This window comes from Neodiprion fabricii, chromosome 4 (assembly GCF_021155785.1).
Source record: "Neodiprion fabricii isolate iyNeoFabr1 chromosome 4, iyNeoFabr1.1, whole genome shotgun sequence".
NCBI classification, from domain to species: domain Eukaryota; kingdom Metazoa; phylum Arthropoda; class Insecta; order Hymenoptera; family Diprionidae; genus Neodiprion; species Neodiprion fabricii.
In genome coordinates this window covers 40,771,412-40,788,775 of record NC_060242.1, presented here as the reverse complement: position 1 = coordinate 40,788,775, position 17,364 = coordinate 40,771,412, and the positions used below count along the sequence as shown (strand labels likewise).

General features: G+C 40.6%; 1 protein-coding gene across 29 annotated transcripts in view; it reads left to right on the top strand.

The window, feature by feature from the left end:
• The window catches only part of LOC124179328 (basement membrane-specific heparan sulfate proteoglycan core protein), a 128,777-nt gene that overhangs the window by 60,634 nt on the left and 50,779 nt on the right, over positions 1–17,364 (top strand). For 4 of the 29 annotated variants that reach the window (XM_046563568.1, XM_046563567.1, XM_046563566.1 and 1 more), the window contains exons 1-2: positions 771–905; positions 2,786–3,152. The exons of 24 other annotated variants lie outside the window; for them this stretch is intronic. In XM_046563568.1, the coding sequence (XP_046419524.1) occupies positions 3,047–3,152 (106 nt within the window). In that variant the 5' untranslated portion in view covers positions 771–905; positions 2,786–3,046. Of the gene's footprint in view, positions 1–770; positions 906–2,785; positions 3,153–17,364 lie in introns of those variants that run through there. One more of the 29 variants, XM_046563565.1, reaches the window with a different exon arrangement.

Sequence of the window (17,364 nt, the reverse complement as noted above, 5' to 3'; positions counted from 1 at the left end):
CACCTTCGTAACTGTAGATCAAACAAATTTTTGCAACTTTGATAATTTTTCTTCGAAGATCTCTTGAAACAGTCTTGAAATTGAACTTTTATTTTTATACATAAATTAATGTGTAATCTACTCATTTACTGCAGACTATGAAAAGTATTGCAGAACTTCCGACGAAAAATCGGTAACAAAATCAGCAGCTTCAAAAATTTACCTCTTTGAAGAAATCAGGCTTCATTTACTCAATGTACAACTTTCACATGCTGTTTTCCAAAGACTGTAAAGACGAAATTTATTTGAAAGAATTCTCACTAGTTCTTAAATTTTTTTCGAAAATTTTGTTACCATCTCGTTTTCATTTCTCAAAAGGCTTGATTAATCAAATTTTCTTTCACGAAGACCAAATTTCATAAAAAAATTTCAAACTCTCAAATAAATTTTCGCTCCCATCTCAGACTTTGTAAAAACAAACGACGAAATTCAACGTGGATAAAATTTATCCCTCAGAGCGAATTTCGCTCTTAGGCGAGCTTGCAAAGCACCAAACGCCGCTGATTACGATCAGCGGTTTCCCAGCGTTCGTTGTCAGTATGAAATCCACGTCAGGTCGCGTCTTTAGTCTCGCCGAAGGTCGGTTTCAGGTGGTTTCAACGGGGGGTTACATTACGTTGCGTTACGCTACGTTGCGTTGCGTTGCGTTGCGTTGCGTTGCGATGCGATGCGATGCGTCCGACGATAACTCCGATCGTCGCTTTCTCCCTGACACCGAGCTTCTCCTCAGTCGTGTCAGCGACGCTGCCTGCCATACTCGCGGCTGTCAGTCGTCGAGGTGATAGTCTCCGAGTTAGTCGGTCAGTCAGTCGTTCTCCCGAGCTTTGACTCGATCCGTCCGATTCGGCTTTGCAGCTTGTATTTCGGTACGTTTTCAAATCGGCAGAGCGATTAAATCCTTCGGTTTTTAACTGCGATTTCATATTTCTTACTCGTAATTAAAACACAAACCAGTTTTTTTTTACCCCCCCTATATCGTGTTGATTTTACAATAGTTTTCTTTCTCATTCAACTGCGTGAAAACATTATCACAGATAAATTTGATCGTCATTCTTGCGTGCGAATTGTACGAGATTTCTCCGACAAGTTTCAGACCGTCGGGAATTCGAAATTCGAATAGAAAGCGCGCCAGAGTCAAACTCCGTGTAAACCGATTGGGAGTTTAGGCGGGAAATTTGAACCAGCGAAGGATTTCAACCGTTTATACACGGCGTTTCTTCGCTTCCGGCTAGTGGAATTTTTATTTTCACAACTTTTTACAGTTGGATTCGTAATTTACTACCGTTCTTCACTGCCAGTGTCTGCACCGAAGTTCAAGCTCAAGTTTTCCGCGGTATGACGTGACTTTCGACACTCCGGTCAAGATAAGGTTTCAATTTGAACTTGCACAAAGTTGAGAAATACCGATAGAGCTAGTTCGATTTTAGTGAACTTCTCTTCGTAGCGGTAAAAATAGAAATGATAGTCACAAGTGGAGAAGAAGCGCGAGAAATATTATTCGCAGGGCTGACGTTGAGTGCGATATATTAAAAATAGAAAAAAAAAAAAGTAAGAAATCATCGCGCGTTGAGATAGAGAGAGAAGCATAGCCCGAGAATGAAATGAACGAGAAAATCTCGGGTGGGCGTCAGGTCGGCGAGGTAAATCGCAGTAGAGAAGCGGACCTCGAGTAACAACAACGCTTTTATTATTCAGGTGCTGCGTTCCGCGTTACGTTCACAGGTACAACATACGTAGTACGTCAGGTACGCACAACGCTTCAAACAAATCGGACGCGCGTACCGCAGCCGGCATTTTTGTGTCGTGTATTTAAGGCGCTGAAACCTTTTGTGAGAACTTGCGTAAACGCGCGCCTCTTATCTCTAAATTCTTCATAGAGACTGTAGAGCCTTTGTGTCGTGTTTGTTCCGGTGCTACGTGATCCAATTTTCAACTTTATTCTCTCGCTCTTGCAACCAAAGAAAACACCCAATTTATTCGCATTTATTCCACCGCGGTAGACGCTGCAGTTTTCAAGTCTAATTCCAAAGAGATTGGTTGGACGAAAATCGGTACTTTTCAGTTATTTTATTACGAGGTGAAAAATATGGAATTCGGATTATAAATAACTGCAGTATAGATGTCGACGCTTTAGTCAAAATCAATTTATAATCGTTAAGAGTTTAGTAATTCCGTTCAGAAATCTAATTTCTAAACATTCGCTGTCACATCTTTTTTCATCATTCTGGCATCGTTGAATAATCAATTTCAAAACATTGCACCGGTATTGATTACCGTAAAAAAAATCGTGACATTGAATTCACTATTACTAAAAACGTAAGATAGTCTAATTCTAGATAAAATGAACCATCGTAGAATGAAATCGAATGATTCTGCAAGATGTTTAACAATTTTAAATCGATTTGGAACGAAGCTTCGATATCCAGACTTTTCTTTTCAATTTTACTTTATTCTATTTTGCTATTTTTCAAAATATCTCTGTAACTTAGAAACGTAACAATTTCATAAATATTGCATATACAACGATCCCATAAAATTTTTATAAAAATCCTCGATGTTTGTCCAACCACGTATAATTCTCGGCACAGAAAATAACGGAACTTGTTTCAAAGTGGTCGATTTTATCGACATTTCACAGTCGTTCGAAAACTTGATTTTCCAAGTCTCGATCATCGCGAATCGCGCGCACGCATTGCAAACCGAAGCGAATTGTTAAACCGCTTCCCACGCCCCCGTTTGTTTTCAGTGTTTCAAGTTCAGCATAAGCCATGCGGATTAGTCGCTTGCAGTTCTAGTTTGTCGCGCTGCACTCGCTCTCCGAGGTGGCAACAACTGAAGTAAAGAAAAAAAAAATAAATAAATAAATAAGGTCGCGATCCGAAGGCGAGATAATTCTGCAGTGTTAATTAGTAAGTGAACAAATGAACGCTTGAAGGTGGTAATTCGGAAACCCAACCGTCAAACTTAACAACTGTAAAGGGCCAAGGGCTCTCAAGCATTGTGAGAAATGGGAGGATCCAGATGCTTCGTCTACATCGCCCTGATTCTGCTGCTCGTCATTTCCTCCGTAGATTCTCAGGGAAGAAGACGGCAAAACAGGACTCGTCCAAGAGGTAAAAACCAGAATTTGGCACGAATATCCGCTGCAATTATAAACCAGTCGTATATGAAATGTACAATTTTCGCGGGCATTTACGGAGGTTTGAAATACCAGAAAACTTTATGCCGTAGCTTTGAGTAAACTCTGATAAATTCTAATTCATTTTTTCTCCCATCCCGTCAACTCGATTCAACTTTTATATTCGACACAAAAGTTTTGTGTTTTGAACACGGGACGGAAAATACCGAAATGCCAATTCCGGACTCCGCCAGAGTGTGAGATTAAGTTTAGAAAATTTCCTCATAGCTTTGCACGAGTAAAGTCTGGAGCGCTGCTCTTCGGCTCCGTAGAAACATCTATCGGTAGTAATTTGAGTGCCGATTTAATTGTGGTTTGGTTAAATCGATTAGGAGAATAATTACCGACTTGCAGAGAGATAATTGAATCCATTATTCTAATATCCTCTTATTCTTCCAGTACGGGTGGGGTGGAGGGAAGGTTTGAATTTCTCCGTAAGGTATTCCGAGTTAGGCGGAAACTGCTGTTAAAGAAAGAATGAAAGAAAAAATTGAGGTGATGGAGGAAAAAAAAAAAAAAAAAAACTGTCCGATTACAATTACAAATTAACGATTACAACAATTTCCTTTTCTCTTATTTTTAAACGTTATATGTAAAATTTGTATAATCTATGAAATGAACTCCGTGTATTTCTCTTTTTCCTTGTCGTCGATAATTATTCAAACCACGAATAAAAGCTTGGGTCAATTAATCGCAGGGGTCGCCTGTAATTTCAACAATTATCCCGTCGATTTCTCTCTCTACATTTTTATCAGTCTACGTCTCTTCTCGCAGGAAAATTATCACGATCTTGATTCTTAGATCACCGCAGAGTTTACCACTTGTCGTTACATAATTATAAAGACATACAAACGAGCTGTTTCCTCTGTCTCAAGGGCTAAGTCTGAACTTTTTCCATTATTGTAGTTCTCGGAGGAAATCACGCGACCGATCTAACCGCTCAATTCCTGCTGACATAACCATAGCTGCATCCGGTTGCGAAGTTCGATAAATATAGTGGAAACTATTGTCGTATTTTTCTCTCTTTTAGCGATATTTTCTATATTTTCAATATTTGCAAACGCCGGCTCGAACTTAAGAACGAAATGGAACCGGATCGTGCCTATCTAAAGCAAAACAAAGCTCGACGAACTTGAACGGTTTTCTTAATCGCCGCGAGAATGCGATGCAGATGTAAATCCAGTTATTTTGCACGACGTCTGTAATCGCAATTCGTGCAAGGAAAAAACATGACTAAGTTGAATTCTGATAATCTTCATTAGCAATACTATCCTCTCGGTGCGATGGGAAAAATATTTTGAAACGATGAATTTTTATCGAGTTCTTGTAGCGACTGATAACACAGGCCTGCGAAATATAACTTATAATGCCCCCCAATAACAAGTAACAATGCTCTTTTTTTAGGTATTTAGGTATGTTGAATTAAAATACAGCGCAAGTTTTCTTTACAGCGTATCGAGATTTATTTTTATTCAAGATACGCATATTTACAGATTCTTGGACAACACTTAAGAAATTAGACAAATCAAAAATATGTGCAATATCTTTTTCTACTTTCTTCAAAACTGCTGTTCAATTTTTTTCTCTGGTACTTGCGTGGCTCTAAATATGCTTAAAATCACCATAAACAACAACTACCGAGGGTCGATGAATATTTAAATATCAACACTACCATTAATACATATATTTAACACAGAAAATGGAAGTCCATTCTGGCAGTACTAAGAAAACAGAAAAAAAATGTTCTCAAAAAATTTACGCTACATAATTTTTTAAATATTTTTTTTATAGACTCGTACCTAATAACTACCGAAACTATTACTCAATTTTGTGGCGGGACCATCGCGGGACTGTGTAATATTTTTTATTCATCCGATTGGAATGAATAACACTTTTATTCTCACTTGTTTCGTTCAAATTTTGCAATCCCTGATTTCATCAGGTTTTTTTTACCGAAACACGTACACTTGACGATGATGCCGCGTTGGGTCGACGTGTAAAAACGTAAGTTGGTTAAGTTGGGTAAGAAAATTCTCGATCGCAAAGCCCAGACGCGACGGGAACACGAATATGGCTTTAGCAGATGTGCTCGACCCTTAACGGCACTGACCCTTGATACTCTTAACAAGTAGACCGGCACTAGTTGACTTTACTAACTGAGATAATAAGGTCTCGGTGACGCACGTGTTAAGTTTCGGGGAAAAAAATTTCACTATAAAAACACTGGGAGGGGGGGGAGGGATGAAAAAAAAGTAAGCAAAATAACAAATTTTACGTATATATTCACTTATCCATGATTACGACATTCAAGCTTACAACGCTTCTCTCGTTATTTGTTATATATTGATAATGCATTACTTGCTATTTCCGGCCGCCTTTCAGTTTTCTAATTTCTTTTATGTGAGAAAATATAGCGGAAAAATCGCCCCGCGTCTTTCCTTTTTCAGGGTGGTGGAGACTGGCGCGAGGGTTGAAACTATCTTTGTGAACCTCTGAAGGTAGATGCACACTATACAGGGTTGTACGGAAGTCGGATGTACGTCATACGGCTCGTATATAATATACTCGACATGTACTTCCGTTCCACACTTGAATCGCTGCTCGGCGAACCATTTGCCGAATCGATAAATCGAAACCTACCGATACGTAAAGCGGGTCTATGATGTACGAAAACAGGGGACGCGGGGATTATTTGTTGCAGGAAAGGCAATCGGGGGATTACTTAATTCGTGCGAAAAGTAAAAAGAAGAAGAAGAAAATAAGAAAGCACACGATTATGTTTGTGAGACTGAAGTTAGCTACGTTAGCGAAACCAAAGATTGGGGAAAAAAAATCACTGTTATGCAATTTTTTAGTGACTCAAGTGGCCAAGTTTTGACGATTAAATGAAATATTTTTATCTTATTATAATTTACTGCATTTAGTAAATTCTTAAAATTACAAAATAACGGGTTTTCCGAAATAAGATGTTCGGTTTCACGAAATCTCCACCGTCCAATTGCGTTTGCTTGCGCGAGACCGCGTATCAAATATATCGATACGTGCACACGGCGTATATAGGGTAGAAAAGCGTGGAGGTGGAAGATGTAGTGAAATTTCTTTCCAAAAGAATACGATGTGGTTTGGTAAATAACGTATGGATATAATATACATATGTACGTACGTGAAGACAGGGTCGAGGAAATAAAACAGTAAAAATAAGACTCAGGGAATTTTAGCCCCGAAGGCAGAAACCGCTGGTCGGATTTGAAAGGGAGGAAGAGGAGGAGAAAAGTGGGTAGTAGTAAAAGTTGGGAATAAATAAATTCGATGGGGGGAAAGGCATGTGTGCCTCGCGAAAAGTGTGTTTGCTTCTGGGGAATGGCGGCGTCGTCGAAGGGCGAAAAGCAAGCCCAGAGGCGAGGATCAAATCTAATAACCGCGGAGGCAAATATCTCCAGCCGGGAAATAGTGTTTCCCGTAAAATCCATCGCCCTAGACGCGATCAAATCGTTTAAACACCTCGCAAAATATCCTCAACGACACGTTACAAGTCGCTTCCGGTTATTATCACCTTATCCTCAGGGTAAATTTTTTTTCCTCCCCTTTATCCAGTGACATTCGATGCTATCGATTATTTTGGTGACAAATTTTCTTCTACATTTTCTTCGTTGTTGAAAAAAAGAAAGGGGATGTAGGTAATTACAAAGCGTTGTTTAGGACGTGTAAAATGAATTTTGAAAAAGTGGCAGACCATGGAATTCCGCTAAGTATAAAATAACGTTGAAATGATAGTTTAAAACTCCGGGCGTAAACAGTTTTGATTATATGTAGACAGAATAATCTGCAGTCCAGTGAAAATGTTTTGCAATAACAATCGCAATAATATTTTTTAACTGCAAAAAACATTTTTTAAACCATCGATAAATATATACGATACCCTTTGATTTTGAAAAATAATTAAACGTTATTTGACTTGAGAATACGTGATTAGATTACTAGTGTGTTTGTTACATTCGTGAAGTGGTTAATTAATTTCTCATGATTGGTAAGTTTATTTTCAATTTCGCTCTTTGTCCGTGAGTAATTAATTTTTTCGCCAAGATAATATGCTTTATTTATCAAAAATCGTTGTGTATCGAATCTTCTAGACAGATGTGAAATTCAGTGAATCGTCAAACCAACCGAAAAACGCTCAAATTCTCGGGGGAAAAACCGCTCTAATTGATTATCAATTCTGCACGATATGGTGACTTTTTTCAAACCCAAGTCACGTTAACGATGCCAATTTCAATCTCGTATCTTTTTTGCGTCATACCAGCGTTCGAAATGCCCATTCGATTCCTTTGACGTCAGAGCGCAGAGAAGAAGACACGTGCGGAATATTCAATCGGTCGGTTACAATCAAACTCTATTTGACAGGTGTATAGAAATTCCTGGATACCGTGCCACAGGCGCACGGTGATAACTTGGCGTTGCATAATCAGCAAGCAGCATTGCGTAACGCAGCTTCAGCTTCTGTCGGCCGCGCTAAATGCCGCGCTAAAAACGGTTAATCACTGCTGAACCAATTTATCGCCGTTCCTTATTCGCCGCAAGCGTATTTATTCGTAAGATTGCCGATTCGCTAGCGCCTTTCATTAAACCCCTGATCCACGGAAACTCCCACGTATCGTTCGTCTCTCCAAAGCGATTTTAAATTGGCGATGCGCCGCCGCGTCAAACGCTGGCAGCTAACTACGGGTTTAACAGTCGAGAGCCACGTTCACTGACAACGAGCCTGGTGGTCTACAATTGGGTATTTAAATTACAACAACATTTATCATCATCGTGACTCTTGAAACCGTGAATTCGTTAACGAGATCCGTTGTAAAGCAGATGTCGCCAAGAAATCAAAAGTCGATCATAAACGTTATCGAGTTTCGTAAAATCTGAATCTCAATTTACAGATTTTTTTATCACCTAATATCGAGCACGAAAACGCAATTAACCAATTCGCGGGTGAAATGAATCCGGTTTCTATAGCGTGAGCTATCTCTATTTTCACCCTTTCTAAGAGTTGTTCGATAAGACGATTCCGGCAACGAAATCCTCGCGATCCTCCGCAGCTGGACCATCGATCTCCAAATTTACTGCTTCCAATATCCGGCGACAAATCGCAGCTTCCCTTACGTATTTGCTATATTCTTACATGGGTGGGATTCCGACTTATAAGACTGACCCGGTTATTAATTGGCGGAGAATTCTCGAGCTCGAGAGAGAAAAGCTTTCACCCTGCGGCTACGAGCCCATCTGCCGTCACGGTTTCTTTTTTCTCCATCTTCATACCTCACGTTTTCCTTCTTTTCTCATCTCTCGCTGTTTACTTTTCGACGGTTGTTCCCCACTTTGCTTCATTCTTGCTGTTGTTTACACTGTAATTAACGAAGAGATTTAATTTGCTTAAGCCGTTTTTCCGCAGAATCCAGTGTGCGAACATTTCTGAGAAACGAAATCAGGTACATTTCATGTAGAGATAAATAAGCCTCTTTGTTAATTCAATCGAAAATTTTCTACACCGTCCCAACGTTCAAACTCCCGCCACATTCACGCTGTGCTTCTCATTGCCGCCGACAGATGGACACGCGCTCTTATCGTTCTCACGGTAGAAGGAATTTTTCACTCATCAGAAATTCCTTAACGGTTGATTCCAATTCAAATTCACACGAATGAATTCATCGGATTCGAGTGTTTTACTTTTGGTACCGACAAAAATTTGAAATTTTATTGAAAATACTCTGCTGTCAACGAAGACAAGAGCCGTCTGATTTATTGTTTGGTAACCATTGAAAAAAGAAGAAATGAAATTATTTGTCAACTTTGTTATTACACACACGCATTGGCCGTGTGAAGTAACCTAGAAGGCTTTAGCTGCACGCAGCTGGGCGAGGCTTGCTTCAGGTATGTGACGGAATGTATTCCTGTCTTTGGCAAAGACGTGAAGTCCGTTCACGGCTGACTTGACTTGGTGCGTTTTATCTGTGGCTCGAGTGTGTGTTTGCGACACGCTCGAGATGTTTCTGCAATTACGAAAGCGGTGTGGGTGTGGATACGCGTTGCACCTGCAAATTCCAGGGACGAACTTAACGCCGACTGAACACATAGGAGAATTGATAAGAATTGCGTCGCACTCGGGCCGAATTAGGACCTCTTAGAGCCCCACCTTCGGCAGTTGTGCAGCTTCGTTACGCAATCTCAGGTCGAGGAAATATTCTACAGTGCAGCTTCATCACGACGTATTGCACGCATCGACTCCTCATGCATTTAACAACAATCCTCTTGTACCTGAAGACTTATCTCCGAATGATGATCTCATCACTTCTGTGCTCGCGCACCGCAAATGCCTGCAAATTTGTCTTCAAACATCGGCTAGTTTCGTATGCAAGACTGATATCTGCTCGATTGATTGCCGAATGAATTTGACAATCCCGCTGAGCTCAACGCTCGTTCTATTATTCATACGAGCATTGCTCGATAGAGTTTCTTTCCTTAAAACTTGTGAAGAAATCCAAATGGTTACAAAATAATAAGAAATCTCATAATCTTGAACTCAGATTGGCCGATCATGTCAGTTATCGTAACCTTGATACTCTGTAACCAAACGACTGTTCATCCCTGAACGTTAGTAGTGAAGGTGCTTTTGGTCTGGATTCCAATCAAGAAAATCATACATGTGTCTTCAAACCACTTGCATAAACTGATCTGTTTCGATAAACAGTTTTTTTTTTCTCTCTACTACGGTCACGGAATGCAAACTTGGGGATAACTCTTAGGCGCAATGTGTGCAATCACGGTAGAACTATGCTTGGAAACGTGCAAAAGAATGGAAGGTTCAATTCGATTTCATCGCGGATGTCAGGAACGAGTTATTGTCTAGGAGTTGCACCGCTAGTAAATATATGCAGCAGTGGTAACGATTATAATACGAATGCACTCCAAGTAGACGCGGCTAATACCCCGTTAAAGGAGTGACGGAATACCCGAGTGAATTCTCAAGCCGGAGAGATTATTCGAGCGGCATCGTGCCTGCCACTCATCCTGAACGAAGGTTGGAAATCGTGCCGCAAGTCTGTCAGCCGAACGAATATGTGCAATGGTATAAGAATGCGGGACTCGGAGTAGGAAGAGGATGTTGTCCTTGCGTCCGCTCGCTGCATGCCCGGCAATTTACCAATTTTCCAATCTCGAATTCAGCCCGCATCTTTGTTCGCCTTTTCCTGCATCGGAATTTCTCCTTTTTCGTTTCAACCTTCGTCACGGCTAATTGTGCAGAGTCGACTACTCGACGAACCAAGAATCAGACACCCTTCCTCGACTTTTGCGCGTTATCAAACCGCCTCCGTGTACGTACAACGAAATCGCATCGGTGTTGGATGTTGTACCGCGGGACTTGATCCCCGCAATCGGCTCGTGAAAAATCCCCCTATCTCGCAACCCGATTCGCTCCCTTATCTCTGACCCTTGTGTGCAAGCCTCTTCAACTTTCCATGGATGCGCCGTTGTACGTATGTAGAAGTGCGCATATCTCAACTTTCCAACGAAGGTTGCGGTGCACTGCTGCCGTTGACCGCAAGGAAAAACGTGTTCCATGATTAGACGGGTGTTTGAAGGAGGCTGTAATTCGTATCGCTAATTGTATAATTATCCATTGTGGAGGAAATGAAGATCAAAGATCCAATCCGAAGAACGGCCGTAAGACCGTCGAGCTATAGACAATGTCGAGTCACGTTCGCGTATAAGTAACAAGATTTTGCCAGCTTAACAAGTTCAACGATTGTAAAAACAAGCGCGAAATGCCGGGTAATTGGCCTGATGGCTTTTTTATGGTCGCTTGTCAAGCTCGACAATCAGTACAGCGTGAAGTATTTCACGAAACGCGTGTCTGCTTTATACCGCAGCGCACCAATTGCACCAATTGGGACAATCTCGCGTCGGACAATCCTGCAACCGTTTGCGTGTCGATGGAAAAACATTGTCGAAAGAAAAAAAAAAATTTTTTTTTAATCGCTTAACCCGTTCATTCTTGCGGTTTGAAATTCGGTACGAACACTAGTGAGGGAGAGGGAAAACCTTGGTTAGAAAAACATCTCGGACACGAGTAATCGTGTGACTAGAAATATTGTATACATATAGTTGTTCGCATATCGACACGTGACATCATACTCGCTGTTATACGTATACGGCCAATTAATAAACATTTTGAGATATCGTCGTTAAAAGTCACCGGAGGAATGCCAGGAGTAGTAAAAAAAAAAAATAAATAAATGTATTATTGCGAAAGAAGAACCTTGGCGACCAATAAATATAAATATGAGGAGAGGCAGAAAAACGAGACTTGCCACCCACTCTACATGCCTGCAAAACGGTTTTCGCCCCCGCATTTATTCCTTCGACCCGTTAACGTCACTTCGTTGAAACGATGTAACGTCATCTGCACCATCGCATGATGCACCATTACCACAAACGCTAAAACAAACCTGCACCCACATCGCGAGCATCGTCGTCTGCAGTCCGCATCATCCTCCGAGGCGACCTTTCCATGCGACAATTCAAATGTCACCGATCAGCGAGACTTTGCCATTACGATGCCGCCGCCGCATCGTGCGGACATCGACGTGTGAAATCGCGTGCAGGAATCGCAGGCGTTAAATCATCCCACGCGTGAACGTGCAGTGACATATTCTTGCAATTGTCTACAGCGCGTATCGCATACGATACGTATCGCGTATACGTATGTCTGAAGTTAATGAAATAGCGCAAGCTTTATTCTGCTTGACAGAAATAACACAATTGAATGAGATCACTTGAGAAGTGGAAAGAAGGAACTGCTGCATACGCGAAGTGCTTTACGTAAGCTAGCATTATTGTCATCGCAAGGCGGAGTTGTTATTCATTAGAAACATTAGCTACTCGGTGAGATGAAATTCAAAGAGCTCGGTGTTTAATTTGTACGAGACGAATATGAATTTTTTTTTTTTTTTTTAACCCGAAATAGCGGCTGTTGTCTCACTTCGGTACCTCATGCAGATCAGGCTTGCGCATATTGTAATTCCCTCCGTCTTGCAATATTAATTCTCCTCAATTGAAACTGGTATGTAAAAAAAAAAAAAAAAAAAGAAGCAAATAAAGAGACGAAACAGGCGATCGCTTCACGACGGTTTGAAAACGCGTCCTCCTCTGCACGAGTTTCAAACTACAAGGTTAATCATCGAATTAGTGTAATGGCTCTGTAACGAAAACGAAACGCCTTTTAGAAGCGTTATAATATATGCTGCTCACGCATCGAGAAAAATAAAAGGGCTAAACAAATGCGAACTCTAGATGATTACATACATAGGTATAATAAAATCTCGCCTATGTGGGAATGATCTCACTATACGACATGACCGTTTCACGTTTGTCCTTGTCACATGGGATTTTACAACTGGCAGACCGCGGGCTTGCGTCATTTTTATTACACTTGACGTTCAACACACGTTTAACATCCTACGCGGCGCCCAGTGTTCCTACTTTATGCAATCGACGAGAATACAATAACCTCGCAATGAACGTTATTCATTCATCTTTGCACTCGACGATTATTACAAAGTTCAGGACGGTTGAACCCCTGCGATGGAATATAAACGATTTTAACGTACCGAGAGGAAACGGTGAAACTTATAGCAGGCTGTGCGACGTTCTGCGCATGCGCAAAGCAATTTAACTCTATTGGTCGACTGCAAGGCAGGGCAGCCAATTCATTTGAAACTGGGCATCAGATGTCAGATTCTTCCGCGTTAAGTTACGATGACTCACGGCAGTCATCGGTTCGTTAACGATAAGAGTTTTCCATTCGTTCTCGAATCACGACAATTTATCATCGATTTGAGATCTGCTTAACCTGAAAAAATTCGCATCGACGAAGTTTGAGGTGGCCAGCCTGGGACGAAAAAGTTCGAGCATGCGCAGTGGGACGTTCAACCTGCTAAGTAGCACGAAGATTGGTCGTATCAAGAATCTTTCTTTCTTCGAATTCTTTTCCATACACATCGTGTGTATCCACCAGCCGGTGCTGGTTTAAGGAGGGAATAAGGAAGGCTGAGGAACTTATATCAGGTCGATCGACACGCGAGGGTCACGGAGACGGGCTGCAGATTATTTTCATCGCGGTTCAGAAGCTACCTGATACCAAGTTCAATTATTGTATCACGTTGACAATGAGAAACGGTCTATCCGATACCCACGAATCCGGCACGAAAAGAGGAGCTACACTAAACTGTTGATTTACGGTGGCCCACCGCCTAGACGTACCTACATATATTCTTATACAATGTCGCACGAGATAACGCTTGACAACAATTTGCCCCCGCGAGGGTTAGACTCTGGGTTAAATCGATTGGGGCCACTTATTGTTGTATTTATAATTGCAGGCTTACGTTTTGGGACGATTATTACGATTGCTTTTATTGCTCCGTAATTATCCTCCGCATCATTTGACCGTCGATAGGTGGAAAGTTTTATTTATACATGTAGGAATGTATGGGACGTACAATCGTGTCAAAAAATATTCTAAGCAAAATTTGGAAAGGTGTCGTTGAGACTACAATCTGGTGACATGTGCTGTTGGTCGAAAAAATCTTCGTACTGCGGGCAAAGTTTAAGAACCGCCGAATTATTCAAGTCTAAATCCAAATTGAGCTCTAATTTTTTTACTTTTTTTTTCATCACGTTTTTTATTTCATAAAATTTTGACCTGGCAGAAAGATTCTACTCATTTTGTACCGAACAGAACCGTGAAGTTTCTCCCGATTTCTTAAGGAATACAGTCCGAGTAATCGTTTTTGTTGAACATTTTAGACTAGGTTCTTACATACCTATATATTATACATGCACATAAATACACGATTCTTCGCCGATTTAGCAAAAAAATATTCAAATTTTATGTACATAGTTAGGTACATAGATATCCATATTTTAGTCGGAGACTTGAGTGCATGAGGTCGCGTTAAGTTGGAAAAGGGGGAACGAGGGAAGGAGGAAATCCCGCGTCAGTTACACGAGCTGAACAGGGGAGGGTGAAAATTGAAAGACTGAAAGAAAAAAACAGGCCGAAAACAAAACAAGAACAAAAAAGAAACACGTTAACAACGATGATATAAAAAAAATAAAATAAAATGTAACAGGGGAGCGTCGAAGAAAAAAAGTATCTACGCTCACTTTATATTTAAATGAATTTGTTGAACTTTTGCCGAAGCTTTTCTCACCTCGCGCCGGGCGTTTTCATTCATGACGCGAGTGAAGGATTTTCCCGGTCGGGCTAAAAAAAAATAGATAAAGTATTTGAAAAAAAAAAGAAAGAAAAAAGAAACACGGAATCGCGACTTGATAATACCTAATTACTCTGCCGGTGACGTTAATTACACAACTGCATATTATACATATATATATATATCAATCAGCGGGCAACAAAGACGTGGAAAATTTGCATCTGTGATGTCAAGGAAAGCTACCAGATAGTCTCACTTTGTATCACTTTGCGACCGATACTATTTTGCCGACAGGACCCAAGGTTACCGCTTTGTCTTCGGTAAGAATCCTGCGGTTGGCTGTTTAGGATAATTTCTAGTTTCTAATGGCCGAATCATAACAGCCACCACCTTCGCCGCGAGTACAGCTCTTGTCAACTGCAAATGAATCCTTGTTTTTCTTTTCCTTTCCTTTTTTATTTCATTATTTTTTTTTTTTTTTTCTCGCAACATTAACGAGCGGAGGCGCGTTGGACCGTGATATGTCATATATGCAAAATAGGTAAGGCAATAGATGAATTAACACGACCATTCTCGACATATTAATTGTACAGCCTAGTCGTCCTTCTAATACGATTCGTTTTAGAATGGTGTTTTTCTTTTTTTTCACACCTTTTTTTTTATTCCAATAGTTTTACACAGCTTATATGAATATAGTATAACTTCCTACGGTATGACATGTAACGTGATTTTATCAAATTTTGTACTGCTTTAGAACAGGACTGGTAGCAATTTCTCTGACGATATAGGTATAGGTATGATTTTTTTTCTCCAAAACCTTGATCGGTAAACATTTTAGGGGCGAAACATGTTATTCGGAATCACTTCTTTTTTCTTGTTATAGATTGTCAATCACTGTCAGAACATTATTTACTGTTCTAATGCCTGCGGCCTTATACGGATGAATTTAGCTGATTCATTTTTTTTTGGAGTGCCTGAGTGGATTTTTTTTTGGGTGAGGTAGGGATTATTTGAACGGAAATGAAACAGCGAGTAGTTTTTTGTTTTTTTTTTATTTATCTTCTACCGAGTTCTGTCGATATTCAAACCCGATTGAACGTTTGCTTGAAATGATTTCAAAGAATAAGAAACAAGATATGGTTGCACAAAGTCAATCTGACTATGCGACAAATCATTGCCTTTGAATATCTTCTACGAAAAATTGGTAAAATTTTGAATTTATTTCAAACACAGTACCTCGTAATTTGTATGAAATCAGATTATTCTCGATGCGGATGCGGCAGCGGTGTTTAGAGTAAAACGCCGAAAGCTCCCTTCAATATCGACCAGCAATAGCGATTATATGACCGGAGGGTGGAAGTTCGGATTTTCATTTTTTTTTTTTTTTTTTTTTTTTTATATAAATACGTTTGTAAAATCGATGTTAATTCACATAACGATATTACAGCCGGCGTCTATGTGACAATAACTTTAAACAAACCAAAGTTCCGGTACCGAGAATCTATTGACATAAGCTATACATTATATATATATATATATGTAAAAATGACAAAGGTGAGAAAATATAATTTCAGAAGTGAGAAACAGGCGTGAGAAGACGAAAGAAAAAAAGACCGAGGCGAAAGTGAAAATGAAGTAATCCTTCAAAGTCGTTAATTAACGAGGTGGGAGAAAAGTATATTGGGCAGTAAAGAAGCCGGCCGCAGGTGTCAGTGGAGCTTCTTCCAGCATTTGATCGCAGTTTTACGAAAGGATAATAATTCCGCGCCGGGAAAGGTTGCGGGATTAAATCGCGGAGGGTAAAGTGCACGCGTATAACGTACAACGTCCGCGGGACGGTAAAAACCGGCTGAAGCTGGAAAACGACAAGATTTTTCCCGCACCGCAGTCCATTAGCAGCGCATGGACGATTTAGCAGAAGCTCCCGTCGCCTCCGGCTCAGCCACAGCTTTTAGGTCCAGCAATTTGACGCCGAGCGGTGGCTTGTCATGCTAATACGACCGACTTAGCGTCACGAGGCGCGGAAGTGTATCAATTTATTTTTCTACCTTTATTTATTTCCCCCCTGGTTCAGCCCTAGGGGCTTACTTCTTGCGCTTGTACGCACGAGCTATAAATTTACCGGGGCTCTGTTGCGTGTCCGTGTCAGCCTAACGATCGGCCAATTCGTCGTCAGGCATATATTCGCGCGCTTTTAGGATCAATCGGTCGGACCGTCTGAGTCAAAAGTTTACGGAGAGAGGGAGGGGGAGAATCGGTTGTAAGAACTACAGACGTGTTATTTGAGATGGGACGAGGTTCAAATTCCAAATTTGAGCAGTTCCAAAAGCCTCAAATTGCGAGCTTTTTCGTGGCGAAACTTGGAGTGAAAAAATCAAACTTTGACGAAACATCAAAGCTTCGAATGGTCCGAAACTCGACGCTCAAAGTTCCGAAAGGACAAAATGACAAAATTTAAAAACCAGAAGCATCGAAATTCCGAAAGATCGAGCATTTTCAGTTCTGTGAATTTCTAGTGGATCGGATCAAAAACCGTACAATTTAATTATTTCGAAAGTATTAATTATAAAACCTTGTCTCAAATTGTTGATATCTTGGCTTCTGTTATTCGGACTTTCTCAGACTCGTTTCTATAACAGAGTAAAAAAGTCGACAATTCGTCATTGTTCAACATCATCGGGTCGATTAAAATTGGCGTTTTTCGAAACGATTTCTTCCAATGTTCTAACTTTTTATTCAGACGGTCCGGTCAATTCATCCCTTATACTAGCGGCTGTAAAAAATCACCACCACGCGAGCGATTACTGATTTTCGAGCTTGCAGACGTGTCTCCGTAATACCGAGGCGAAATATGCGCCCCGTTTGCCGGCAAACAAGCCGTCG